General features: G+C 41.2%; 1 protein-coding gene across 1 annotated transcript in view; it reads right to left on the minus strand.

Moving 5' to 3' along the window:
* Window positions 1–2,636: 2,636 nt before the first annotated feature.
* The window catches only part of SEL1L2 (SEL1L2 adaptor subunit of SYVN1 ubiquitin ligase), a 76,078-nt gene continuing 51,305 nt past the window's right edge, over window positions 2,637–27,409 (minus strand). Inside the window, exons 9-18 of the mRNA XM_058562156.1 lie at window positions 26,990–27,058; window positions 26,017–26,094; window positions 21,861–21,923; window positions 21,211–21,298; window positions 18,882–19,030; window positions 17,576–17,741; window positions 17,394–17,468; window positions 12,658–12,830; window positions 2,900–3,028; window positions 2,637–2,774 (exon numbers count right to left, since the gene is read on the minus strand). Of these exons, the coding sequence (XP_058418139.1) occupies window positions 2,637–2,774; window positions 2,900–3,028; window positions 12,658–12,830; window positions 17,394–17,468; window positions 17,576–17,741; window positions 18,882–19,030; window positions 21,211–21,298; window positions 21,861–21,923; window positions 26,017–26,094; window positions 26,990–27,058 (1,128 nt within the window). The remainder of the gene's footprint in view (window positions 2,775–2,899; window positions 3,029–12,657; window positions 12,831–17,393; window positions 17,469–17,575; window positions 17,742–18,881; window positions 19,031–21,210; window positions 21,299–21,860; window positions 21,924–26,016; window positions 26,095–26,989; window positions 27,059–27,409) is intronic.

Genomic DNA, 27,409 nt, shown 5'->3' on the forward strand with positions numbered 1-27,409 from the left:
ATGTGATCTTTTCTTAACAAGTGACTAGCTTCTCCTAGCCTCAGTTTCCTCCTGTGTGAAATAGAGGTAATTATCTCTACCTCCCAGCCACATCATGGAGATAGAATTAGAAAAAAAGTCTGGCACATGGCAGATGGTCCATAATGTTCCTTTCTCCTCTTCTCAGCCTCACCACACCCTCTTCTCTACGGTTTTCTGGGATTCCCATACATGCCATACCTGTTAAAACCCACCTTTTAAGACTTTGGTGAAAATCATAGAATTCCAAAAGCATATTCCTCATAAAATGACTGTGGACGCCTGCTCTAGAAAAAAAAAATTATTTACTTGATTTGACTTTCAAAAGACGTATTGACTTGAATAGCTACTCCACTTTAATAAAGACTCAGGGAAGGAAATATGGAGGAAAAAGGGAGTTACAAAGAGAATTAAATTAAAAAAAAAACAAGCTGCCGTATAGTCCACAGGCTATCAATTTTTATTTAAAGCTATCAGAAGCAGGAAAAAGAATAGGGGCCCTGTGTGCCCATGGAAGGGGTGGGACTGTCATAACCAGAAAACCACAGGGGAGAGGCTCTTTCTCCCTTGGTCAGTCATCACGAAGGTGCCTAGGTGCCAGCAGGCGCCTATCCACGCAGCATGGTGCTGGGAACTGCTACAGTGGAGCAGCGGAGAAGAGGCCCTGACGTGGAGATTTGAATGATTCATGCACCCCACGCTGCTCATGCTTTCAAAGCCTTTGCTCACATTTACTTGGAACAATTAACTGAAATGGGAAATTTATCAGCTCATGCTGCCCTTGCTCCCATATTTCAGGCAGTGTTCTGCTCTAGACAGCAAGCCACAAAAAGAGTCTCCCTTTCTTCCCTGCCTGCAGCTATTTTCACAAGCTTTACCACTAAGGGGCTCATTTTCCATCCAGACTTGGAGCCAGGACTCACCTGCTTTGCCTTCCATCTTCCTCTTTTTGCCCTTATCCCCGTCTCTGACATGCTGACGTTCCAGACACCTGTGAGATGTAATTGCACGGCCAGCCTATTAGGCCTTGACCTGAGGTTTGGTTGCCTGCTCCTTCCCTGTACATTTGTATAAATGGGCTGGATCCTTTGGAACTGGAACTATCTAGTAAGTCAGGAACCATGTCCAGGAAATTCTAAACACTCGAACCTCAGACAGGCCTAGATTGGTGCATGGCCAAATAAGTGACTGTGGCTACTATGTGTATGTGCAATATCCAATAAAGCACTTTTGAAGTTAGGCTTATTTAAACCTCGCAATTCTCCAGTGAGGTAAGAGTTGATCCCATTTTGTGGAGGGAAAACTGAGGTTTGGATAAATTATGTCCAAAGTCATAGAGCTACTAAGGGACAGAGCTGGACCTCAAATTCAGATTGTTTAGTTCCAAATCCATTGCTCCCCACCATTTCATTCTGCTTTCTGTTTATGATCAATATTATTAATTAACTCCTTTCCTTTCCCTAGGTTGGATTTTCAAATAGGCAAGCATATTTTTTTCTACAAAAACACCCAGCATTTTGGCTGGAGAACTGACTGCAGGGCACTAAAACCACAGATTGTTATTATCTCAGCTGTCCCCATAGTCCAAACAATTTGCCATGAGTTTTTAAAAGGTATTAAGAGTTAGCATTTATGGAGTTCATTCTAGATGCCAGGCCCTGTGTTAGTCCCTTTACATACATTATCCCATTTAATCCTCATACCAGCTCTCTCAAATAGGTATTATTCTTCCCATTGTGCAGATCAGGAAACTGAGGTTTGGAGAGATTGACTAGCTAAAGAGTTGTCAAGCTGGAATTCAAGCTGGCTCTTGGCATAAGTCATGGGTCTCCTGCATTCTCCTCACTCACTCCTGCCCCCCAGCTCCAAGTCCCTGCTTTCCCTGCCAGAAAAGACAGAACTGGACCCTTTAGCTTCTGTGACAGGACACTGGTACCATTTCCCTCTATGAGTACTCTAAAAGGGATTCCCTAGGTAGAACAGGGTTCCAATGAGGGGTGGAAGAGAGGACTACAGTGCTGGTCAGACCCCAAATGGCATTGTTCACTATACAACTACTAAAGGAGCTTTGATAAAAGGCCACTCATTGAGAAGTCCAAGTCAGTCCCTCTGGCACAGCATGCCACAAGGAACTTCTGCTCATTAGCACTATGATGTGGTTCACAGGAGCATTCCCGCAAGATGAAGTCTATTCGTAATTTGTGTCCTTATCGGATTGCAAGGGATCTGTGTTCCTGCCCTCCCAAAGCTCCCCCTTCCTACCTCAGTATGACTGTAGGAGCCAAGAAACCCATTTATCCTCTGGAAAAGGGAGAGGTTGTTATAACAACATGAAAATGGGTAGTCTTTATCTCTAATTCAATACTAGGTCACCGAGATGACAGGTTTGTAAGGAAGTGTAAGGTGACCAGACTCCAGCACCCCACCCCTGACCCAAGCGGTCACCTCAACTAAGTAGGAAGTCTGAAATGGTTTCTCAGAGGATAGGTCCCAAGCTTTGTCCATTTTCCACCACAGACTTGTGTGTGAAATCTGCAGCAGACTCTTGAGTTTGACAAGGAAGTTCTTTATTTAGCGAGGATACCTTGGAGTGAACTGGTTTTCCTATGATCCAGATCCTACCGGTAGTGATTTCTAAGCAAGAAGATCAGCATAGCAACAATTAGGCCAATCACAAATAAATCCCAGTATGGTCCAAGGGTATTGTCCAATTTCATCCATTTCCATCTCATTGTAAACTGCCGGCAAGAAACGTTCTGTCAAAAAAAAAAAAATCTAACCGTCCCACTCCATTCAGGACTGTCATTTCCCTCCATTCCATCACCCAAGAGTTGCTCATTGGAGTTTTCAGAGATTTGAGACTTATTTAAGACAAACTTACATTAAAAATCAGGATATCTTGGAGCAAATGCACAGTTTCCAGTTTCATGAGGGCAAAGAACACAGGTATGTGAGCATCCGGACTTGTTTGAGCAGCCATATCATATAGTCTCCTGGCCAAGTGAATGTCCTAGAAATAGAACAGCCCATACTCATTAGCTGCAGATTCTTTAGGGGTAAGTAAACAAAAGCCATTGTTTGAAATCTCATAATTTATCTTTGGTAAGCAGAATGGCCTCCCAAAGATGTTCATGCCCTAATCCTTGGAACCTGTGAGTATGTTATGTCAGATGGCAAAGGGGACTTTGCAAATGTAATTAAGGTTACAGACCTTAAAATAGGTAGATTGTCCTGGATTATCTGGGTAGACTCAGTATAATCCCAGGAGCCCTTAACCACAGAGTTTCCTCAGAGCTGAGGGCAGAAGAGAAAGTCAGAGAGATGTGGCAGGAGAAGTCAGAGATTCTAAGCATAGGCAGGCCTCAACTCGCCATTGCTGGAGGGGCCATGCGGAAAGAATGAGAAGGGATGCAGACAGCCAGCAAGGAAATTAGGCCCTTAGTACTACAAGGGCAAAAACTGAATTTTGCCAACAACTTGAATGAGCTTGGAAGCGAATTCTTCTCCAGAGCCCCCAGTAAGGAAAACAGCCTTGGTTTCAGACTGTGAGATCCATGCAGAGGACATGCAGGTTTCTGACCTACAGAAACTGTGAGATAATAAATGTGTGTTGTTTTAAGCCACTAAAATTTGTGGTAAGCAAATGTTGCTGGTTGTTGGTAAATTTGTTGCTGCAGCCACAGGAAACTAACACAATCTCCAGAAAGCTTTCTTGGATACACTTGGACCAAATTTTAGGTAGGATTCCAATTAAAGGGGTGGGAGAAAACTAGACACTACTAGTACAGCTCCCAAACCAGTATAATACAGATAGTAGCAAGCATTTAAAATTCCTAGTTTTCTTCATAATACTTATCATACTTGAAGTTATAGAGTTTGTTTATCCATTTGAAGACAAGGACTCATACTGCCTGTTCACCCCTGACTTCCCAGTGTTAATAGAAATCCCCAGTACATAGTAAATCTTTGATAATCCTTATAGAATGGATGGATAAACTATTTTGGTTCTCAGGTTGGAATTTGATCCTCAAATGACATACAATATTTTCAGGGACTTTTTTTCCCATTAAATTATGCCATGCCACATAAAAAATAGCTTTTTTTTTCATTTTCACCTACTTACGGCTTGTTTTTCTTTGTTTGCTTTATTTTTGCTTTGTTTTCCCAAACAGAGTAATGAAAAGGCTGAGTAGAGTTACTTTTAAAAGTTGAAGTGCCCTGGGCCAGTCCCAGAATTGTACTTTACTTGGGCACCTGTAGATTACTTTCAGAAGAAGGGGAAGAAGACAGATTTTTCACAAATTGTGGTCATCCAGTATGTCTTTGTCTTTCTTCTCCATCTCCCAGACCCGCATTACACAGATCTCCATCCAACAGTTATGAATCCTTGAGGCCTCTGCTAAACACTTTTTCTTGGGTGGTGTCCTCTCTCAGCTGTGTTCTGCTTGTCATTTCTTAAATTTTTCCAAAGCTTTGTGGTCTGGTAAATTGATTTGTTGGAGAAAGAGGAATGTTCTTGCTTAAAATACTTAAAATGCAGGAGATCGATCTGAACAAATTTTCTTGGCAATAGAGAAAATGGATGTTGTAAAAATTCTAACTTGTGTCTCTAATTCCAACAAATTCAATGGGTGTTCATCTGAAATCACCCTGCAGATTATAATGACTGTCACCTCTTCATGGGAAAGACATATTGACTTGAATAGGACGTTCAGGGAAAGGCAGGCTTTGTCAATATCTCAGGCATTCATTCTTATTTGAGGCTGGCAATAGTTATTAATTTATTTCTTGAGGCACAAACATCACAGTCCAGTCGCTTAGTTTAATAAAAAATAGCGAGAAGTACCGTTCAAGTGGGATGAGATGAGCTCAGTCCTTGCACAGGTGGCCTCACAACTCAAGGTGGGGATGGGGTGGGATAGGAAAGTCTTTCTTTAAAACTCCCAGAGAAAGAAATTCCTGAACCCTTCTGGCTAATTAGGGCAACTCACAGAAAATAAATTTTATTACTAGACTCCAGAAAAGACTCTTTGTTCTTTGATCCTAGTTAGTAAAAAATCCAAGTTGTTCAAACAAAAAATTTCTTCTCCATAAATAGTGTTTTGCTGATGGCCAGGGTTCATTAAATAAGTCCATTGCACACCTAATCCACTTACATTTAACTTTCACGTGGTACATTTGTGTTTATTTTTCTTTCAATTCACTGATTTAGGAGATTATGTAAACTGATCTGCAGACTCTTCTTAAATGGTATTTTCTCACTAAAATGTCAGGGGTGCCAAAGTCCTGCCCAATGTTCACATGTTCAAAATAGCTTCAAAGATACAGAATTCTCTAGCAATAAAGTATCCGGTTTATGAAAATTGTTCAGTTACATGATGCAGGAGTTTTCCAGCCCCAAAATCTTTGGGTGTCATCAAAAATTTCTTATAATGGGACAGAGGTAGTTTTTATTTTTTTTTTTCGTGAGGAAGATCAGCCCTGTGCTAACATCTGCCAATCCTCCTCTTTTTTTTTTTTTTTTGCTGAGGAAGACTGCCCTGGGCTAACATCTGTGCCCATCTTCCTCCACTTTATATGGGATGCCGCCACAGCATGGCTTGCCAAGCGGTGCGTAGGTGCATGCCTGGGATCCGAACCAGTGAACCCCGGGCCGCCACAGCAGAGCACGCGCACTTAACCGCTTGTGCCACGGGGCCGGCCCCCAGAGGTAGTTTTGAAAAACAATTTATTCCTGTTTTCTTATTATTAATATACTATATCTTAATTAGAGAAAACTTTGAAAATATAGAGCTGAATAAATAAGAAAAAAAATACCCACAATCTCACTGCACAGAGATAACTACTGATAATACTTTATACACATCCTTCCAGCATTTCACTATTTTGTATTCATATATACACTTCTAATTTAGGAATTTTTCACTCTGCATGATATTTTGTCTTCTCTTTTCTTAACCTAACAATGTTTTTCAAATAATATACTGTGTCCTAAGATATTTCTTTGGTCTACAATATTTTTATTTTTAATGATTGCATAGTATTTTAATATTTTAATAATAGCTAATAATTATTAAATATTTACTGTGTGCCAGTCACCACTTTCATGTATTTAAACCTCATGACAATTCTATAGGGCAGATAATGTTAACTCCGTTTTAAAGATGAAGAAACCGAGGCACAGAGAAGTTAAGTCACTTACCCAAATTCATACGACTTGTAAGTGGTGGAGCTGGAATTCAAATCCAGATAGTCTGTGTCTAGCCTGCTCACTGAACCACTAGGCCATAAAATACATAATGGAATAGTATACCACCACACAATAGTTTATATAACATGTTTTGGAGTATTTTGGTTATTTGTAGGGTATTTTTTTCTGTAATGAATCAAGGTATACACGTACAAATTTTTTAGCACATTTCTGATTATTTCATTAGGTAATAGACATTTATTTCAAGAAAGGTTATAACCATTTCTAAGAGGTGTGTATTCTGTGCTGTCACATTTCTGAGAGGTCCATTTTAAATATCTGACTTTAATTTGTCCTTTCCAGAAAATAATTCTATTCTGGCATTTAAAGCTTCAGCTCTAACACCCCATAGGTGGTCAGACCAGACAAATGAGAAATAAAAATGCTTTGTGCCATAATTACTTTTATTTTTGGCAGCTCTATTTATAATTTACTCAGTGGATATGGTTTTGTTTTTCCTGCAGGATCCAAAAAATGTGTTATCTAGTAGGTCTGACTATATATATATATTTGAAACTCATCTCTAAGGATAATTTCCCCTCACCTTTTGTCTTAATTTAAGATATATCTCCTAGTCATTATCTTAAAACATACATGCTTTCTTCCATTTAAAAAGATTGTCATGTGTTTCTTATAGTCCATGTTACAAAAACATTTTAGAACAGGACCCCACAGTACTGATTCCTCCACGCAAATTAATTGTTCCCTTTTAAACATGTTTTAGTACTTTACTTGTGTGTGCCATTTAGGGCTTTCACTATAGCTATGGACATGTCTTTTCCATAGTAGACTGTGAGCTATTTGAAGGTGTTGTGGGAGATCAAACTTGGCCCCTTCAAAATATGTCTTTTTACCTTCGTCATTTTATCGATAGACTGGGAGGATCCTTGCTAAGACCAAACATTTACATTTATAAGGGAAATCATCATTTGTAAAGGTATCTCCCTCTCTGTACCAGGAAGAAGGGGGGATGACCTTATCTCTAGAAAGTCTTATCAGTGCAGAAAGCGAGGACTTAGATCTGCATACTCTTGATTACTGTGCTTTCTGGTCATCTCCCACAGCTGATTCCCCTACCCTCAACGTCCTCCTTTGTCTACCTTAATATGCTAGTTAAGGTGAAAACTTCCCCATTGGTCAAGAAACTCAGTTTCCCTGGTCTCTCCCATGTATACACGTTATAAAGCTTTGTTCTATTTTCTCCTGCTGTTCAGTCTCATGTCAATTTAATTTGTAGCCCAGCCAGAAAGGACCCAGAGTGGGTAGAGGATAGTCTTCCTCCCCTTTTGTGTCTTGTTCTTCTTGTATTCCCAGAACCAAGCACAGTGCTTCCTGACACAAAACAAAACACTTGGTAAATATTTGAGTGAATAAATGAATGAATAAAAAGCAAGGCACAGTACCATGGTAGTTTAGAGGCAGATATCTTTTAAATCTGGAGGTTCATTGAACGGGGTCATAGAGGAGATGATATTGGAGTTATTCTTTGAAAAATGGATTGATCTTCAGTGGGCAAAAATGTAGAAGATCATTCCAGAAAATGGGATGATATGACCAAAAGTCAGGAGGGTTCAGTTCAAGATCTTTTAGGGGTAAGGAAAAATAGCCCAGAAGATATATAAAAATAGCCCTAGTGGCATATCTAGCCATTATTATCAAGGTAGTGATAAATAAATGACAAGCAATAGGATATATTAGATTATATGAGGAAGCCATTTGGTGTAAAACTAATTTGGCCTGGCCTTGTTTTTCCAAAAGGGCCTGACATGGCTGTCGAGCATGCACTGTATATCTGCTTTAAGTATTTACTATGTCCCAAAGACAAAAACAATGCCCTTAAAGATAAAGTAACTTCCCCCACATTGGCATTTCCTTAAGGATAAGCAGCTCTCCCTAGGGTAGGGATTGATTGTTGACCTGCTGTGACTACCCAGCTCGAGACCACAGACCTGCTACCTGCTATGTTCATCAATTGCTATGTGAAATCCTGTGCCTGCAAAGCAACCTTGTGATTGTTGTAAAAGGGACATTCCAATCATATGTGATACATGCTCTTTGACAGTATATAACCACTATGTGTACCCCTACTTCTTTGGAGTGCTCCATTCCTTTATGAAAGGAGTCTACCAGACTACATGGTCCTCAGATCTGGCTCATAATAAATTCACCTCAATTTTGATTTATGTATTGGTTATGGATTATTTGTGTCAACACTAGGTTAGCTCAAGGAAGGTTTTGAAGGCCAGGGTAGGAAGTCTGGACTTCATTAGGCAGTAGAAAGTCAATAAGATTTTTTTATTTGTGTGTTTGCTTGTTTGTAATTAGTATGTTTGTTTGGGGGGGTAAGGTGGAGGAGTAACAGTACCAGAGTTATATTTTGTCAGGAATAACCTGGTAGTGCTTTGTTAGATGGATTATGTATTAACTAAGGTAATGCTAACATCTGTAACAAATAAACTCCCAAATTTCAGTGGCTCAGCACATTCAACATTCCAGTCTGGGTGTTCCCGGTTGGTGGTGAATTTTCTTCACATGGTAATTGAGGGACCCAAGCTCCTTCTACCATGTGGTTCTGCCATCCCCTAGAGCCTCTGTGTCATCTGCATTCAGCCAGTGGAATGGTAAAGGGACTAGAGAGAAGTTCCACCTACTTCTTAGGTGCCTTAGCCCAGAAATGGCACCTTTCACTTTTACTTCCATTCCTTTGGTTAGAACTTGTCACATGGATGTGTGGGGGATCAGAATTGGCCACTTCAAAATATGTCTCTTTACCTTGATTATTGATTGAACAGAAGGCTCTGAAAGAAACTTTGACCTCCCCCCAAAAGTGCCTAAAAGAATTTAACATAGAAGGCCTGTTCCAGGAAGGAGCCACTCCCATATAATAGCTGTAATATAATGTAAAATAGATGTGATAAGAAAGTCACCAACAAACCCATCTTATCTAAATTCTGTCTCTGGGGCCACATTCTCTATAGGTGGCCCAGTAAAGAGTCATCTGAAAAACATTTGCATTTCCATCTCCGTGTAAATTGTCTTCCTCCCCTCTGAAACCCCAAACCACTACCCACAACATTCTCCTTGTCTTTAGCTGAATATACTTAAGTGAGCAGCTTAGTCAGAATGGCCGAGTTGCTCAGTTCTCTTTCTGAGTTTCTCCATGTATACATGTTATTAAACTTTGTTTTATTTTCTCCTACTAACCTGCCTTTTTAATTATTTGGCCAGCCATAAGAACCTTAAGGGAAAGGGGGCAGGGGATTCTCCCTCTCCCCCAACAGATGCAAAGGGAGCTGGGAAATGTAATCTCTGACTAGGAGATACATCCCAGCAACAAATCTTCCCCGTGGACTGGAGATTACAAATCTTTGGTGGACAGAGCTATCTCTGCCTCAGTTTTGAAGGAAAAACACCAGAATGACAGACCCCTGAGAATTCTTTACAACAAGCCTACGTGAGTAGAAATTCAGGCCTGTACCAGGATACAGACAGAAGGGATAGGCAGGAGGAGATGGGTAACAGGTTTTGTTCATGGTTAAATGTCTGAAGCACTTCTGAATTGAGTATAAATTGAGAAAGAGTTTCATAACAACTTGTGAGCTGAGTGCTTACGTTTCTAAATTAGTTCAGGTTCTTTCCCAATTTCTCCGAGGTATTACTTTGTGTTCCCAGAACAACAGTGCAGTCAGTCCTGGACCACAGTTTAAGTCAAGGAGCCCACTGAGCTTAATTTGAAGTCAGAAATTGGGGAATGAGATGCTTCTCAGTGAAGCTTTTAGGATAACTCACCTACATCACCCTCGTCCAAATGTCCGTTCCTAAGGACAGATGAGAACAACAGTGACCCATATTTTTACATTCAGTTACCAGGAGTTGATATATATCTTACTTCCTTCTCCCAAAGGGCTTAAATACAGAGTTTACAAAACTTGATTCCACACCATACCTTTTTGATTCTCAGAGAAATCCTAGTAATGGTATGATACTCATCTTTCCCACTGGTTTGCATGAGGATTGACTAATAAAGAGGATTGTGAAGCACCTTGCTTACTTACTCGATGACTTCAGTGCTGTGAAATCCTCTTCTCCTAATTGCTTTGCTTTCATTAACCATCACTGGAACAAGCTTTGGGCTTTTAATTATCATCATATTCATTTTAAGAATTAGAAAATGTGATATCTCCTTGTTAATTTGACTATGAGCTGGCAAGATTAGTAAACTTGGCCCCTGGGTACTCGGTTATTATTTTTCTAATTGCTAAATAAATTAATAAAGACAAAAAGCAAAGGCCCTTCATTAACTAAATCTAAAATTCCCCTATCCAGGTCTGAGGTTAAGTGCAGCCCTCCCCTTTTTTTTAATGTAGAGACTTTCTGTGGGAAAAAAATATGCCTGTGACTGAGAGACTGATCAAAATGAACTACTCATGATTTAGCAAGAACGCTGACAGAAAAGAACAGAAAAGTGGCCAGAGAGAAGCTTCAAAGTTTTTCTAAACAGATGCAATGTATGTTTTGACAACTGCTATTTGACATTGTGATGAAAGTGCCTAGGAGAGAGGTCAGCAGTGACTCCAAGGAAGAAAACCAAACCCTCTGACACAGTGGGCCAGCTGGGCACTGGCAGGCAGTGTCCTCTCCTGCACATTGACCATGCATCCTGAGAGGACGCCCCTCACTGCCCCCCCGGACTCAGGCAAAATGGCCTCACTGTGGTGAGGATGAGGCTGTCAGGGGGACCAAGTCAGGACAGGAGAGCTAACTTGAATTTAGCCCACAGGGTGGGCTCACTCTTATGCTTTATACAGACAGTGCTCCTCTCACCATTATTATGTTTTGCATGGGGAATGAAGAACAAAAGCTTTAATCTTGTTGAAGCCTTACCTAGCAGTTCACTCAAATTCTCTTCTGATCTGAGTAACAGTCATTCTACACAGTTTGACTACAAACCCCTTTCACACAGGTGTATTCGTTTTATCCTCAAAGCTTGGGGCGGGGAAAGTATCATTGTTCTGTTTTACAGATGTGGATAACGGTTAGAGAGGAGCAGGTATGGCTAAATGACATCCAAAGAATCATCCAATTTAGCTATTGGATCCAGTCCAAACCCACCCCCGCCCCCCACCCTCCAATGTTATAAACACAGGAAGCTTGCACCCGCAGACTGGATTTGGATTTGACATTCTTTCCACTGCTTAGGGTGCCAGGGATGATGAAAAGTGTTCAGCCAAAAGGCAGGCCACTGGAGAGCACAGGAAGGTAGGGATCGCTACCACTGGATTGTCAGTACCTGAATAAGAAGCCCTTGGTTGCAGCGTGCACTATTAGCAGTTGTCAGACAGGAAATTCCCTCACAATAATTATCAATTACTACAACTAGAAGAAAGGAGAGAGCTTAGAAAAGCCGCTCATCTCCTCATTATTTGGATCTTGAAATGCAGCCAGGAACATAAACACTGAAGTGCAATATATGTTTGAGCACCAAGAATGACTCAGTGCAGGGCCCTCTCTTTCCACCAAAAAACATGGAGTCAGACAGGCCTGGGTTCAAATTCTGGCTCCATCACTGATGAGCTCCGCAAACTTGGCCATGTGACAACCTCTCTACACTTCAGTTTCCTGATGCCTAGATTGAGGACAATAATAGGGCTTATCTCATCGAGTGGTTGTGTGCTTTAAATGACATAGTATACATAACACACTGATGCCTGGCTATTATCATCATTATTGATATTTAATACATCTTTCTCACCCTGTCAGACCCCAACGCCATCTTCTGCCTTAATTACACTTACTGCCTAATGAATTTACCCAACATCTCCTTGTACTGTTAGCTCTTTTTCTTAATGAATATGCTTCATTTCCTCAACTCAAGCGTAGTCTTTGAAGAATGGAGATCTATTTTCTTGGGCCTCTCTAGAGGGCTCAGCACTGTGTCATGTACACGGTGGGTTTGTCGTAAGACATTTCTGGATTAATGCCACCTTGGTATCCAGCTCTGACCTCATTCTCACTTTCTCTTTGTTACTGAGAGTTTGAGAGTCAATGGAAATTTTAATGGAAAAGACCCAGCGGTGGAAGGGAGTGGGGGCAGGGCCCACTAGTATTGCTGGAAAAAGCATGAACTTACAAATCAAATTGGCCTAGACTAGATTTTTTCCACTCATTGGTTATGTCCTTGGGCATAAATGGAGAAAATAATTTCTACCTCATAGAGTTCATACTAGAGTAAGTAATATGTGTTGGCACGTGGGAGAGACTCAGCAAATGTTAAGTCTTTTCTTTCCTTTGTCTACATTGATGACATCAATGAAATGCAAAACATTTATAAATTTTTCCTTCCCGTACAGCTGCCATTACTAGGTTGGGATTATTACCAGTGCAATTACCTTTGCGATACCTAAACCATGTTCATACATATAGGCCAGATTGAACATGGCTTGTGCGCTGTGGTATTTGTCGGCTGCAATGCTGTAATGTGTGGCTGCTGTTTGATAGTCTTTCTTAGTCCCGTAGCCATAGTAATGGTAATCTCCAATTTTTACTCTAGCGAATGCATTGCCTAATAGAAATGTTAGAAAGAGAAGAAGAATCAAAACTCAAATGATTCATGTATAGTTCTTAGTAACTCAACCTAATGATAATATATATAAAAATGAAAAAAAAAAAAACACTCAGAATCCCAGAATCAGGATTAGATATTTTATGGAATACAAAATATAACACTCAATGCTAGTGTTTTCATTGTAGGATAACTCCATGGTATAGTACAAATGTTCTTGAAGAACAAAAAATTATGAATTTTACCTTTTGAATTCATTTTTTGAAGATGGGTCAACTTTTGGGAAACTGGATCACCCCTCCTGTTCTCAGACTTCACTCCTGAAGCTCTACTCTCCTACAACACCAGTTTCTCCCTCTTTCCTAGATCAATCCCATCAGTCTTTCAAACACACTTTGATATCTTCCATGAACAAAAACAAACCCTTTCTTTATCCCATGGTGTCTCCTTCTAACTATTCCTCATTTCTCTGTTCCCTTCACATTCAGCCTTTTAAAAAGTGTGTTCTACACTCACTGTCTCCAAAGCTTCACCTACCACATTCTCTTCAACCCACTCCAATCTGGCTTCTGCCCTCCTCCTCCATGAAACTGCTACTTTCAAGGTGGTCAATAACCTTCATGCAGCCAAATCCATTGGCCACTTCTCTGTCTTCATCTCAGTGGACCTCTAAGCAGCGCTGGAGTCATTGGACCTATCTGCCCAGGCACTTTCCTCTCTTGACATCAACGACATTGTATTCTCTTGATTTCCCTCCTGCTTCATAGGCCTCTCCTTTTCAACCTCTTGCCTGACTCCTCCTCTACCAAACTTCTAAGTTTTGGAATATCAAAGGCTTGTTATTCAACTCCTTTTTCCCCTTTCTTCGCTCCCTTCTTTTCTTTTCTCTCTTCCTCCTTTCCCCTCCTCTCTCTACCATTCTCCTCTATCTCAGCTCTTTTATTAGGTGATCTCATCTAGTTCCATGGCAATTTTTATGTTTACTATTACTGAATTTATACCTATAGTCCTGTCTCTCCCCAAGCCCCAGACTCTTATAATTGCCTTCTTGACTTCCCTACGTGGATCACAAACTTAAAACACCCAACAGAGATTCCTAACGCCTTGCTACCCCCTCCCCCAAATCATCTGTTTCTTCCCTATGTCAGTGCCAGCACCACCACTGTTCAGGCCATAAATCTAGGGTGATTATTCCGAGTTCTTTTCCCCTCACTTCCATCATCAAATCCATCAAGAAGTCCTGTTGGTTCCACCTCTACAACACACCTGTTTCTCGCCATCTCCTCCACCAACTAGTCCCAGCCTGGAACACTACAGTAGCCTCCAAACTGTTCTTTTCACTTTTCAGTCTACTCCCCACACAACTACCAAGATGATCTTTTTATCATGTAAAATCAAGTCATGTTATTCTTCTATGTTAAATCTCTCAAGTGCTTCACTTTGCACTTGGAATAATATCCAGACTCCTTACTTGACCTACAAGTCATGCTTTATCTGTCTTCTGCCTCCCTAACTAGCCTTATTGGATGCCACTTTCTTGATATGCTGTAGCCTTTTTAACATTCCTTAATATTCCTTCAACACACTGAGCTCATTCTTGCCTCAGGATCCCTGAATTAAGATTCTTCAAGTCCCTCTACCTGGCATGTTTGGAATTCCTCTGACTCTTCATGTGGCTGGTTTCTCATCATTCAGGTCTCACCAAAAATGTTACTTCCCTCCTAGAGGCCTTGTCTGACTACCTTGTCTAAAGCATCCTCTCAGCCCCCAACATAGTTGTTATTTATCTCATCTCCATGTTTTATGTCCTTCACAGCATATATCACTGTTATCTCATTTTTTTGCTAGTTTATTTTCTCTCTCTCTCATGAGGGCAGGAACTTTGAAGCTCTTGATCACTGGATCATTCCTAGATCCCAGGACTAGAATGGTACTTGAAGAATATTTATGGAATGAATGGATAGACATGGTAGGAAACTGTTTAGAAAATGCTTACCAAATATGTTAAGTATTTTAGAATCTTACTTTCCAACAAGCATGGATATATTCAGGAATAGAAACAATTCACGTGACTTTTTTAGATATGAGACCAGACTTTTGAAGGCCACTTAGGAATGAATTCTAAAGGTCTCTTTGGGGTCCATGCTTTCATTCACTAGGACAATGTTGATTGAAAAGATGAAGGAATGCTCATCTAGGGCATCCGTCTCAGCTGTGGCCAACCCCTCTAGCACAGTCTAGGCTTGCTTGGAAAAGGAGGAAGTACTGTGTGTGGTATGGTCTGAGGTGTATCATTAAGGGCTGTAGGAATCCTTCCAAATTTTTCTCCCCACTTCGCCTAGTGTAATGCCTAAAATCCTTTGGAATTGATTCCTTTGGGTACTGAAGTCCTTTTTTTTTTTTTTTTGTGAGGAAGATCCGCCCTGAACTAACATCCATGCCAATCCTCCTCTTTTTGCTGAAGAAGATTGGCCCTGAGCTAACATCTATTGCCAATCCTCCTCCTTTTTTTCCTCTTTTTTCTCCCCAAAGCCTCAGTAGATAGTTGTATGTCATAGTTGCACATCTTTCTAGTTGCTGTATGTGGGATGCTGCCTCAGCATGGCCGGACAAGCGGTGCGGCAGTGCACGCCTGGGATCCGAACCCAGGCCGCCAGTAGCGTAGCGTGCGCACTTAACCGCCAAGCCACGGGGCCGGCCCCTGAAGTCCTTTTAATTGTCTAGAATTTTCTTCTAAAATGTGATATTATGAGCCATCTTTAGCTCTCTCTGAGTAGAGGTAACATCATAAAATTTTTAAGCTGTCAAAGACATTAGTTACCAGGGCTTGCTTCCCAAGTGCTTCAAAATGTACAGGTGGTTGGGGGCAAGACTTTTAGAAATGATGCCCAGGAGAGGAACCTGGAGGATCCCTAAAGAGAAACCCACTCCTTCTCTAATTTCGCCCAAATTTGCCTTCCTTCGACTGCAAGATTCCTTCTGGGTCATAACCACAAAAGAACAGGACTTCTGTGCATTTTCGAGCTTTACAAGCAATAAGCAGGACCCCTGAAGTCTCTGAGAATGGAAGGCAGTGAACAAGCAGGTTCTCTAAAGGATTCAGCTCCACCCTAATTAGGGGACTGACTCGGGGCACATGGCAATCCTGACAGGCTCCCAGGGGGTCGCTTGCCAGTGGGAGGGATTTCCCCTTAAATCTCACATTCACGGGTGGTGACTGAGTCCTGATGGCTCAGCACCTTCTCACATGCAGTGCTGCTGAAAGAAGCACCACCAGTGACTGGAAGCTTTCGTTATTAGACTTCCTAACCTCAAGTGAACCACTCAGCAGCCACATCTTCGGGGACACTCGTGCCTGACCTCTCTTGTGACACATTATTTTTAGCAGACCGACATTTTTATATTGGTGAATTCTTTTAATATTAATGTCCCCTCGTTTTCATTGTCTCTTTTCCTTGGTGCAATTTCCACACCATTTCCTAGCTTGAAATAAACCTGTATTTGCTGCAATTGAGCTGATTTGCCATAGCTGAGAGGTTGCTGGTGTTGTTTCCCCACTCCAAATGAGGTCTTGATTGCATTTTAGGAAACATAGACTTTTCTTTTTTAGGGAATTTCTCACTAAAATTGCATGGATGGCTTGCTGCTGCATTACCAGCTCATCTGGATCTGCGAAGGCACCACTGTGACTTTTTCCTCTGCCTCATATTAGCATCAGCTGAGAATCATGTTTTATCCCATTCACTCCTTGTAGAAAAGGGATGATTCTGCCTTAGCATGAGACGTTTTGAGAAACTTAATTGGAAGTGAAATTGCTCTCTTACTGCAACAGGGTTCCTCACATACCCAAATGCTAATAGTGACAGCTTTGCAGTATCTCTCTGCTTTCAGTAATGTAATTTTAGGGAAAGAATAGAACAAGACATAATGCTGCAAACGCCACCTGCCAATGCTTTCTCACCAACGCTGTCTTGCATTCCTTATCACACGTGGTCCCTCCAAGCGGGGCAGGGGGACCCCAGGAAAGGGGAGAGGATCTTGCCCATTAACTCCGCGTTGATTTTTCTCTAATGCTAACATGCTGATGGTTATAATAAAGATCTGAAGTTTGTGGTAATTATCAGTGTGGCATTTTGAAAAAGAAATAAAACAAATCTTAGATCCATAAGTAACTTCACCTATAAAGTCATTGAGACATAGGTCACATCTCTGACAAGTTCAGAAAAAACTCAGCAAATGAGTGACTAAAACAAGACCAAGAAAATCGGTTTCTTGAGTAAAATTGTCATGTTTCAAACAACTGTTCTGGTGCCATGGAGACAGAGCCATGGAAAAATTTCTATGGTTTGCTAAACCTGGGACCTTGAGAATAACAAAGAAAAGAAATTCCTGGAAATGACCTCTAACTGAAGACTGACCCTAACATCAGTACAGTTTGAAATACCGCCTACTTGATATTCTGCACCTTTCTGCCTATGCGCCCAAGAACTCAGCTGGAGCAAATCAGATAAATAATAGTGGATGGGGACCAAGTATGTGCTCATTTTTATCTAGCTTTTATACCTTGAATGGCAGCTCGATTCCATAGGAGAAGTGCCATTGGATACATCTTCTCTTTTTCAAGAATTTTAGCCTTTTCTAAAAAAGGGAAACATTTCATTAGGAAGACGTAAAATGTCCCTGTAGTAAAGTCATACATGCATATGTGTGATTGGGGAATTACAGAGAATTTTAGCTTATCTTACTAGATTCCAAAATGAATGCTGAATTGCTTTGAGCAACTTCATATCCCATTTCTGCAAGTAGTGCATACTGAACAAGAGAAGAATCTATATCACCATCCTTATAGGCAAAGTATGCTGTCAGGAATTTCTCAGCCCAGTGGCCTAGTTCACAGACACCTTTATAAAGCTGTATATGGGAAGAGAAAGTAAGCAGACTAGTTATCCAATATACTTCATCCCAGGTAAATGATAAACAACAACAGTCTTCAGCTTATGCTGGCTGGTCAGGCAAGGATTTCAGGTCTAAAGCACAGCTTTTGCAAATTATTTAGGGTGAAGAGTTAATACCTTTCTTAGGCACAAAGATTACAAGTATGTATTTTTTTTGTTTTGAGCTTAAACTTCCTGAGGTTTATTTTAAATTTGCGTAATACACTTTCCTGACTTCGAGGCTCTCTGGCAGAACAAGAATGTACTGACTTCTGTTTTTAAAAAAAGGACCTTTCTGGGCATTGTTGTTCTGTGAGGGCAAGTTATAAGGCCACAGCTGATGTGGAAAGGAGAGAATGAAGGGAAGACAGTGCCGGAGGGTGTAGGTGACATAACCATGAGGGAGGTGTGTAGAGCTCAATGGGGACAAACGTCAACCTAGCTGAATAGCCCTTATGTAACCAAAAGAGGTTAGCCATACATAATTCATTAGGAATTTGGCAAAGGAGCAAATCTAAAGATAGGTTATTAGCTGGTAGCTTTTGAAATGAATTTCAGAGGGGCCAGAATGCAACATGGAGGTATTTATATTGGCACAGCAGAAGTGTTTAATAAGTCAATGAAGAGCACTAAAGTCCTAAAAGCATTCTTTTGAAAAGCACATCCCTGGCTCAAGCTGAAAGAGTTCATTTTCTCAGTTGTCATCCAAATCATCAAAAACCTAAGGACTTTGCTTTCTGGGAAGAAGTGGGCTATATTTTCTAGGCTAAATCAAGCCTGTCATTTCCCAAGTCGCAACTCCCAATCCCACTAGAAGTGCCAAGTTGCCCTGGTGATTTGATTGAAGGCTGAAACAGAGCTCCTTAACTGAATTCTGAGGCGAGCTCTGAACTCAATGAAAAGCCAAATGCAGGAGAGGAGGGATCATTTCTCTCCCTCCCTTTCCCAGTCTGAGTTACATCACTGCTTTTCCTCCCTGGCACATGTCAGTGTTCACATTGTCAACTGGAAGAAAAGAGGTAATATCTGTAAAATCAAAGGCACCAACAATTTAAGGACAGTGTCATCTCCTCTATATGATAAATGAAAAGTACTTTAAAAACAGCCCGTTATTTACCTCCACAGCAGTTCTGCATGATCTTAACACTCCTGTTCCTGTTGCGTACATCTCGGCCAGGTAATAAATGGCAAGGGGCTGCCCACTCTGAGATGCCAAGTAAAAATATTTGAAGGCAAGTTTATAATCCTTCCATACTCCAGAGCCAGCTGAAAATTAAAATTATTTTGAGCAACCCCTTCTTTATTTTATTTTTTACATTATAATCTATGGATATAATTGTCAGAGTGATGCCTGCTATTTTAAACAGGATGGAAAAAGCCAACTAAAAGCTAAGCTACTCTAGATCCACTAGTTGGGGGAAAAAAGTTGAGTTCAATTATAAGTTGGAAAGTTATGTTCTTGACCCATTCATAAAACTGAAGGAGAAGGACAATTTAGTCTCTTGAAAATATCTTCTCAATGTGGCATAACTAAAGTTAATGAAAAAGAGACCAAATGGTGGTCTCTGAGGACCAGAAGCCCCACCAGGATGTGTTTCACCATCCTTGTCATCCTTCCACACTGGGAGGCCAATCTAGCTCCTCTCAGCCATAACTATGGATTTTGGCAAATCCCAGCTCTAGAAAGCCCAGCTCAGACTCAACTCATGCGTGGAGCAAGGAGAGGTATTTGGAGCTAGGGTGGAAAAATCGGCATACTCCCAGCAAGTGGGATTCTTGTCCCGGCTCGGCTCTCCTGTTACTCCTTTTGTGAGTTGGGCACCTCTAGGCACTTCATTTGCAAAAGGAGGGGCTTTCACTAGGTGGTCCTTAAATTGCCTTCCAGCGCTAACATTTCTTAGCCTTTAGAAGCAGTGCCATGTTGCAGCTTAGAGCAGAGGTTCTGGAGGCAGATCATTGGGGTTTGAATGCCAGCTCTACTAACTGTGTGATCTTGGGCAAGATGTTTGACCTCAGTAAGGCTCAGTTTGCTCATCTATAAACTGTAGGATACCCTCTAGATGTGTTGAGAGGACTAAATGAGTAAATACGTATAAAGACCTAATAAACATTAACCATTACTATTATTTTCATTCTAGAAGCTTGAGGAATCTGATAGATCCTGGGCCTGAGACTTGGAGTGAACTAGAAGAATAAGGCTAGTTTAGGCAACTGTACAGAACATTACAGAACAGCTCTCCCTCTAGGCTACTGTAGAAAATGCCAGCTGACCTCTTGGCCACATCTGACCTCCTTGATGATGTAGTCTGCTGCTGCCCTAGCTCCACCTCTGACAGGAAGGACTGGGGATACTCAGTGGGGATACTCAGATATGTTCACATCTCCTGGTACTTGACTTGGCCACTCCTTCTCTCAGTCCCCACAGAGATTACCTGTACCACCCTTTCCTCCCTCTCTCCAGTCTTTGAGGATGATAAATTCCACCTCTTTATGAAGACTAATGAGGCCTCCACTTACCCGGGCCCGGTCAGATCCTAATGCCACCCAACTTTTTCCAGAACCTCTTCATCAATGATCTCATTTCTCCCATGAGACATTAACTACCTCCATTGGCTGGCTCTCTTTTTTCTGCCAAAAATTATACTCAGGTTTCTCACCACCTTAAAAACAACTCTCTCTTGGTTCTTGGTCCCCCTCATGCTACCATTCCATCTTTCTCCTTCCATTTAAAGGCACACTACTTCTGAGAATATTTTTACTCACCTACTCGTTCACCTTCCATTCATAACTCAACCCATCGTGTCTGGCTTCCACCCCAACCCGTCCGAAGACCTCACAGACATCCTCCATATTGACAAGTCCGCTGATACTCAGCCCTTTCTTACTTTCTTTTGAAATTGAGAATGCAGGATTCTCATGCATTTCACAAGGCTGCTCATTCATTTATTCTTCCTTGAAAGTTCTATTCCTTGGCTTCCTTAAGATCACTTTTTTTTTCCTATTCCTCTGACCATGCCCTTTCAGTTCTTGTGACCACCAGATTCCTGACCATGGCCCAAAGCTCCTTCCTCTCACACTCTCTCTCCTTTCCCTTTGCAGTCTCAGCTACTCTTAACTAACATCTGTATGTTGATGCCTCCCAAATCTTTCTCTTCAAGTTTGACCTGTCTTGTGAGTTTCATACTTTGCTTCTGGGTGTGTGCATTGGATATCACAAAGCACCTCAAACTTGACCTTTTCAAAGGTGAGCTTCCTGATTGCACCTCCATGCCTCCTCCCTCAACTGGTGTCCTTTCCTTCTGTCTTCTTCAAATTCCTCCTCAAACCGCTGCCTGGATGTTCTATCTAAACCACTCACATCAACCCTCTGATTTTTGTTAAGAAAGGAGCGGACTTAATAATACATTTTTGCTTCTAAGTAAAACAGCCATATTTGTAGCACTTACAGTAGTACATGAAGCCTAACTGAAACTGTGCATTAGGCCATCCTTTCTCTGCAGCTTTCTGAAAGTATTTAAGTGCTTCAGCATAATTCTGTAAGATAATTACACTCTATTAATCAAAGGTGCATTATAAGTCCATGGTAACAATTGCCTTCCACTTTTTTTTTAAGAGTATAGTAGTGCCCTATTGATTTAGGCTAATTAAAATAGTATCAGAAGTATTATACATCTTATTTCATTATTGTATTGGAATCTATTAGGAAATAATTATCTCATTTTCACTGTAAATTACATCTTTTCCTACATTGACAGTAGGTTTTGTTAGATATTGGGGGAAGGTCTTTCAAAAGACAGAGGTTAAACTAAGAAGATAAATATCTCTATCAAAAAAATCCTCAGGGGTTAGAGGATTTTTAAGGTTACTCAGAAGCTATGATTCTAAGATATAATTAGGATTGTTATTCTTATCACAAGCTTGTTCTTTGTCTCTTTGGCAAATATTTCACTGGATTATTTTATTCTCTATTATCAGATATGATAGTTTGACAAACCAGGTAATAGAGACTAATTCCTTTAAATTAATCAATGATCATGAATTTTACCTATAAATTGCTAGAAATGTGTTGAAAAGATAATGAAATTATTTAACTTACCACAGGAACTCCTTTCCCATAAAAGTAAAGAAGACCGAGCCCATGAAGACCAATTGCATTGCCCTAGAACAGTATTAAAGATCCAGGTAAAGTCCCAGAAGAATTTATGATAAGGAAAATTACTGCAAAATCATTCAAAGTATTTTAAATGCACCCAGTAGGAGCTTAATCAAGGCAGGTTAATCAGGCAGTTGGCAAGTTATTCTGACCCTCTCTAGTTTCTCCTTTCACACTCTCCTAACCCCCTTTGACTAAGAAAGGGAAGAGGGAAGTGAAAGTCAAATCTTTCCTCCATGCTTTCATTCAACACTTATTTAGTGGTTGCTTTGTGTATGACTCCATAAAAGGCACTGGGCAGAGGTAGGAGGTGAAAAGTAAAAGATGAATAAATCGTGATCCCTGCCTTAGATAGTTCACAGGCTAGTGGACTCTGACCTATTAGGTAGGATCTCTTAAAGAAATCGTGTCGAATGTAGCAAGTCCTATGGTAAAAACAGATGGAGAGTGTCATGAGCACCTAGAAGAGGGACACTTAATTGCCTGGTTGAGGCTAGAGACTGAGGAGATTGTGTTGTCAGTGGTGGTGACATTTGAGCTGGATCTTGAAGGATGTATAGGAGTTTTCCAGAAGAGAAAAGTCTATCCAGACACCTGTTACCTGCTTTGGTCAAAAAACATTGACATAAATGGCCAAATAACATTTAGAAACTCTGTGAATTTCAATCTAGCCATTAGGGATGGTAAGGCATTGTTGGTATATGTTTCTTTATTCAAATTTGACTGCTTATAACATCACCAATGTTTCCTTTTCCACTTGATGCTACATTAACTACCATTTCTTTTTCTGATTAGGATTCTGAATAGTCTAGGGAAGGGAATATTTAGCACATTTAGCATTTAGCACATGTTCAAATATATTGATATTTAGCATATCACTCCTGGATGAAGATTGAACCTTGAAAGGTTCCAACCAGAAATCTCACTTTTTCTTTCTATCTCCCATGACACGTTTACTCTCTAGTGACTGAGTAAGGACCCATGCTTGGCTGCATGGCTTTCATTCAGCTCTTCTGTAGGTTTGTTTTATAGATTTATAGTATTTCCTCAAGAACTTAAGTTCTAATAGAAAATTCTCCAAATTTCTTCTTGCCACCTAAATTTAGTTATTGTGGATGCAGCCAGAGTACCCCTCAGTGATGCAAGAATAACACATAAAGTAGAGAAGGCATAGTTCAAAAACTATTTCAAGACTCCAGAGTTTGAGCCTATGCATATCACAGGGGCAGCTATTGTAAGGGTTCTTAAGGACAATCCATCCGTATTTAAAACAGTGGCATGCCTCTGTTCCCGTCTTCCCTCTTCTCTCCTGACTACATCCACCTGTGGTCCTAGGAGTCTTGGGATAGTCTGGTCTGGGAGTAGGAAGGCTTGGTGTGGAGGATGTGGTCAAGTCTAGTGAGTCTGGTTTCTTCTAACTACCTTCATTTACGTATTGAGAAAAATGGAAGGGAAGGGAAATGAGAGGAGGGAAGGAAGAAGGGAGAGAAGAAGGAGAAAGGTTAGAATAGTGGGGACAAATTACTTTCCTTCTCTAAGAGAGTGGCTGGGAAACCAAGTGTTCATTGGATGACTCGCCAACAGTTTAAGGCCCAGACCACCAGTTTAGAACTTTCAGGTCAGGAGTAGCCAACTCAGATCCCTCCAGGAGCCATGCAGGTAATATAAGAAGTGCATTAGGCCAGTGATAGAGGGAGTGGTGGAGACAGAAGCAAACCAGAAAATATCTGCCCTATCTAAAGACAGCAGCAGCTCCTCAGCTCTCTGTTCTAGCCAGTTGTTGCCACGTGGAGTGGCAGCCTCATATGGTTAGCTTTTCCCGTTTTTAAGAAAACGTGGATGTCCAGGTTTTGGTATGAAATTTCCTAATTTTTAAAACACTTTCTGGGCCAAAGAAAACATATGTGTAGGCAATCCCCCCATATATAACTTCTACTTTAGGGCTCGGTGCTCTTTCTTAGGTTAACTGACGTGAACTTAGGAGCAGATGATCATTTATTTGGCAAATATTTAATGAACTGCTACTGTATACTAAAACATTTGCCCTCCTCTAGTTGAGGAGACATGGCTTTCAAACAGCAGGAGAGAAGGCACAAGGAAGAAGCAGTCAAGTTCCAGTAGTACGTAGACTGAATGCAGGGCAAGTTCAGAAGAAGGAAAAGATTATGTGAGCCAAGGAGAGGTGGCTTGCTGGAGGGAGAGGGGACTGAGCTCTGTTCTGGAGGATGGGTAGGATTCAGAATGGGGGATTCTGGGAAGGGAGGGCGTGTAACAAGAGTGTGGAGATGGTGATGGGCCTGCTGTGTTCAGAGGTGTGAGAGAGAAAACCAGAAGAAAATGGTCCAATATGGGCCCAACATCACATAGGATAACTGTTCATGTTTCTGAGTAAATCAGACAAAAGAGGTCATCAAGTCTGTGGCTTTGCATCTTGTATTGATGTAACTTAGAAACAAATTTAAAAAGCAATAGTTCTTTTAAAAGTAGTAAAAGAAGAGTATGGGTGTGCAGAGTGGAAGATAGAAATCCTTTACTTTGATAGTGACCCCAAGTGAGAAATCTAATAAATTGTCCAGATGATGATAAAGGAACATATGGCCATGTCCCCCTGATGCCGTTCGGAATAATGACCTTAAATGCAATTTCAGATTTTTCCTCTGTAAAGAGAGGTAGCTCTGGTCTAGAACATGAGTATCTCAGATCACTGCTGGTTACACAGCCCTGAAAGCTTGGAAGCTGGGTTAATTTACACACACAACTTCCTCTCATTATTCTTTTGGGCTGACAAATCAGTGTTATTTGCCAGATTACAAGAGATCTTCCTCTGTTCCATTACCCCACCTCTTTTTCAGTCTGCTCTCCCTTGTCATCCTAATCGAATGGTACTCTAGGTAACTGTCTCGCTGAGTGACAATTTTATATAAATTACAAGGGAGAAGCAGCAAGTACCAGTTTTCTCAGTAATTTATACAATAGCAGCAGCTCTGAGGTGCTAGGCATTTATAAATAGGCTCCTAAAGCAGTGTGTGGGCTTTTAAAAACTGAGAGCAGTTGAAAATATTCCCCAATTTGAGCACATCTTTACTGCCAGTGTTGCAGTATGATATTGTAAGACAATAAAATGCTTCCAACTGTGCGGAGATAGAAAGTTTATCAAGGCCATTCACCAAGGTTAGGCTGATGCGTGTTGCAGTGAGGACGTTCTTCACGCACTAAAAGGATTCAGAGTAGTCTCCTAAGGTTTATCCGACAGATACCAGCCTCACTGAGCCTGGGAACCAAGGCAAACACTTTAACGGCAGGAGCCATAATATACCATTTCTATATTCCCCCACGGATCCAATCCATCCTGCCTTGGATATGCTTTGAAGTCCACTCTACCTCATTGGCCCCAGACGGCAAAAGACACTAGCTGACAGGCGCTACTGTAAATACTTTACAATACGAGGCACATAAATATTAACTCATTACATCCTGACAATAACAATATGAGGCAAATCTTACATTCCCATTTTACAAATGGGCAAATTGAGGCATAGAGAGGTTAAGCAACTTGCCCATGGTCACACAGCTAGTAAGTTGCAGGACTGGCATTCAAACCAGGGATTCTGCCTCCAGAGCCATACTCTCAAGCATCTCTTCATGGCGCCTCTCTGACAACTTTCTGCTTGGCCCAGGGGGATTTCTGGCCTTTGAGTCAGATTGAACTGGAGAAAACTGGGCATTTCTTGGCTATCTTTGTCTTGAACTTACTGTGGTTATTGATTGAGTTTTCCCTTCCTCTGTCCTCATCTCATTTATCTCCTGTTTCCTGAGCTAGATGGCCTCATCTACTGCACGGGGGAGGGGGAAGTTGAGCTTCTATCTGGCCTTCTGCTGGGGCAGCACAAGTCTCTGCCATTTTCCATTTACCAAAAAGACAAAATATATCTTCCCCTCCCCCAACCCCACATTTTATTGTAAGTAATATTCTTCTCCAGGGCACAAAACTCCTCCCAGGCCCCTTAGCTGGCCGTGGGGCTTCGGAGTCAACTCTTCAGCACTGTGTAATAAAAGCTGAGGGTTTTTATGTGTTTACAGAAATGAGCTGAGTACATACCTTATTGGCCGCCATGGAAAAGTATTTGAAGGCCGTAGCATTATTTTGTGGTGCTGCAGCATTACCCTCTAAATACATCTGGGAAAAAAATAAAAAGAGGATGTAAAAAACTAAGGAATTTGAGGGTGATGGCAATGTTTTAGAACTACATAGAGGTAATGGTTGCACAACATTGTGAATGTAGTAAATGCCACTGATTGTACACTTTCAAATGGTTTATTTTATGTTATTTGAATTTCATCTCAGTTAAAAAAAGGGGAAAAACTGAGGAAACAATACACTACATACATTCTCGAGTGACCATGCCTGAGGCAAAGAAATAGATCCTATTTGTTTGTTCTCATGTTTCCTCACATCTAATTTTACTGTACGTAGCACTTCTGGAAGGAGATGTCTTGTCCCCATGGTTGCTAATGCAAATTAGCTGCAGGGAGCCGAGGGCAGCACTCGGCCGGCCAAGTGACTGGTCTTTAAAGGAGAGAAGAACATGCCTCTCGAGAAACCCTCGCTGAAGACTGCCCAGCAGCCACCGGGGTCAGAGGTGGCCCAAGGATGGACTTTGGTGAGCCTGGAGCTGGTTCTCATTCCAGGGGCGGAGGAAGGAGGCACCTCATTGGGCCAAGGCCTGTACCAGTTTGATACACAACTAGCCTAGCTCTCCTGTTACATGCTGGAGTAGGGAGTCATGGTGGGGGCGGGGGGGCTCTGATCTACACTCAGCTGAGGAGCCTTGGGCCAGGGGCATTTTCAAGGCTGCTTTTGGTGCCCTAGATAAAGGCTGCTGTTGTGTGGGGCTTCTTCCCAAATTGTCACCTCAAGAATACTACCCTTGGTTTGTAGTGGAATGCCCCGGTCAGCTGCTTCCATGAAAGAGGTCTGCGGCACTGTCACCATACACTGGGTTCAATTAGCCGATACTATTAATTTCTTAGGTTTTTAAGAAATGAAAAATTGATCAAGATGAAGCATGTACCTTTCCTATAAATGCCATAGCATTTGCACTCCCGGCCTTTGCTGCCTTTAAGAAGTAATATAATGCTTTCTGGAGAGAAAAGGAACAGTATTACTGACAGTCATGAACATAGCCTGCAAAATGGCTTTTCGAACCAAACTTTATTTCATTCAACACACATTCGAAAAATATCTATGAAATGCCCGCTTTCCCCAAGGCACTACTCCAAGTGCTATTTCAACCATAAATCAGAAGCACTAAGAACTAGAACTAAATAGTACATTCTTTTGAAAAAGTATGCTTCTATGTTGACACTATGTACTTATTTTATAAGACAGTTTGTACAATTGGCAGAATTGGATATGCAGTGACCTAATGTTTATAAGGCAGAGTAAGACCAGACACACCTGGCTGCCTGCTGAGACCAGGTCTTTCTGCAGA

This window comes from Diceros bicornis, chromosome 19 (genome assembly GCF_020826845.1).
Source record: "Diceros bicornis minor isolate mBicDic1 chromosome 19, mDicBic1.mat.cur, whole genome shotgun sequence".
NCBI lineage: Eukaryota > Metazoa > Chordata > Mammalia > Perissodactyla > Rhinocerotidae > Diceros > Diceros bicornis.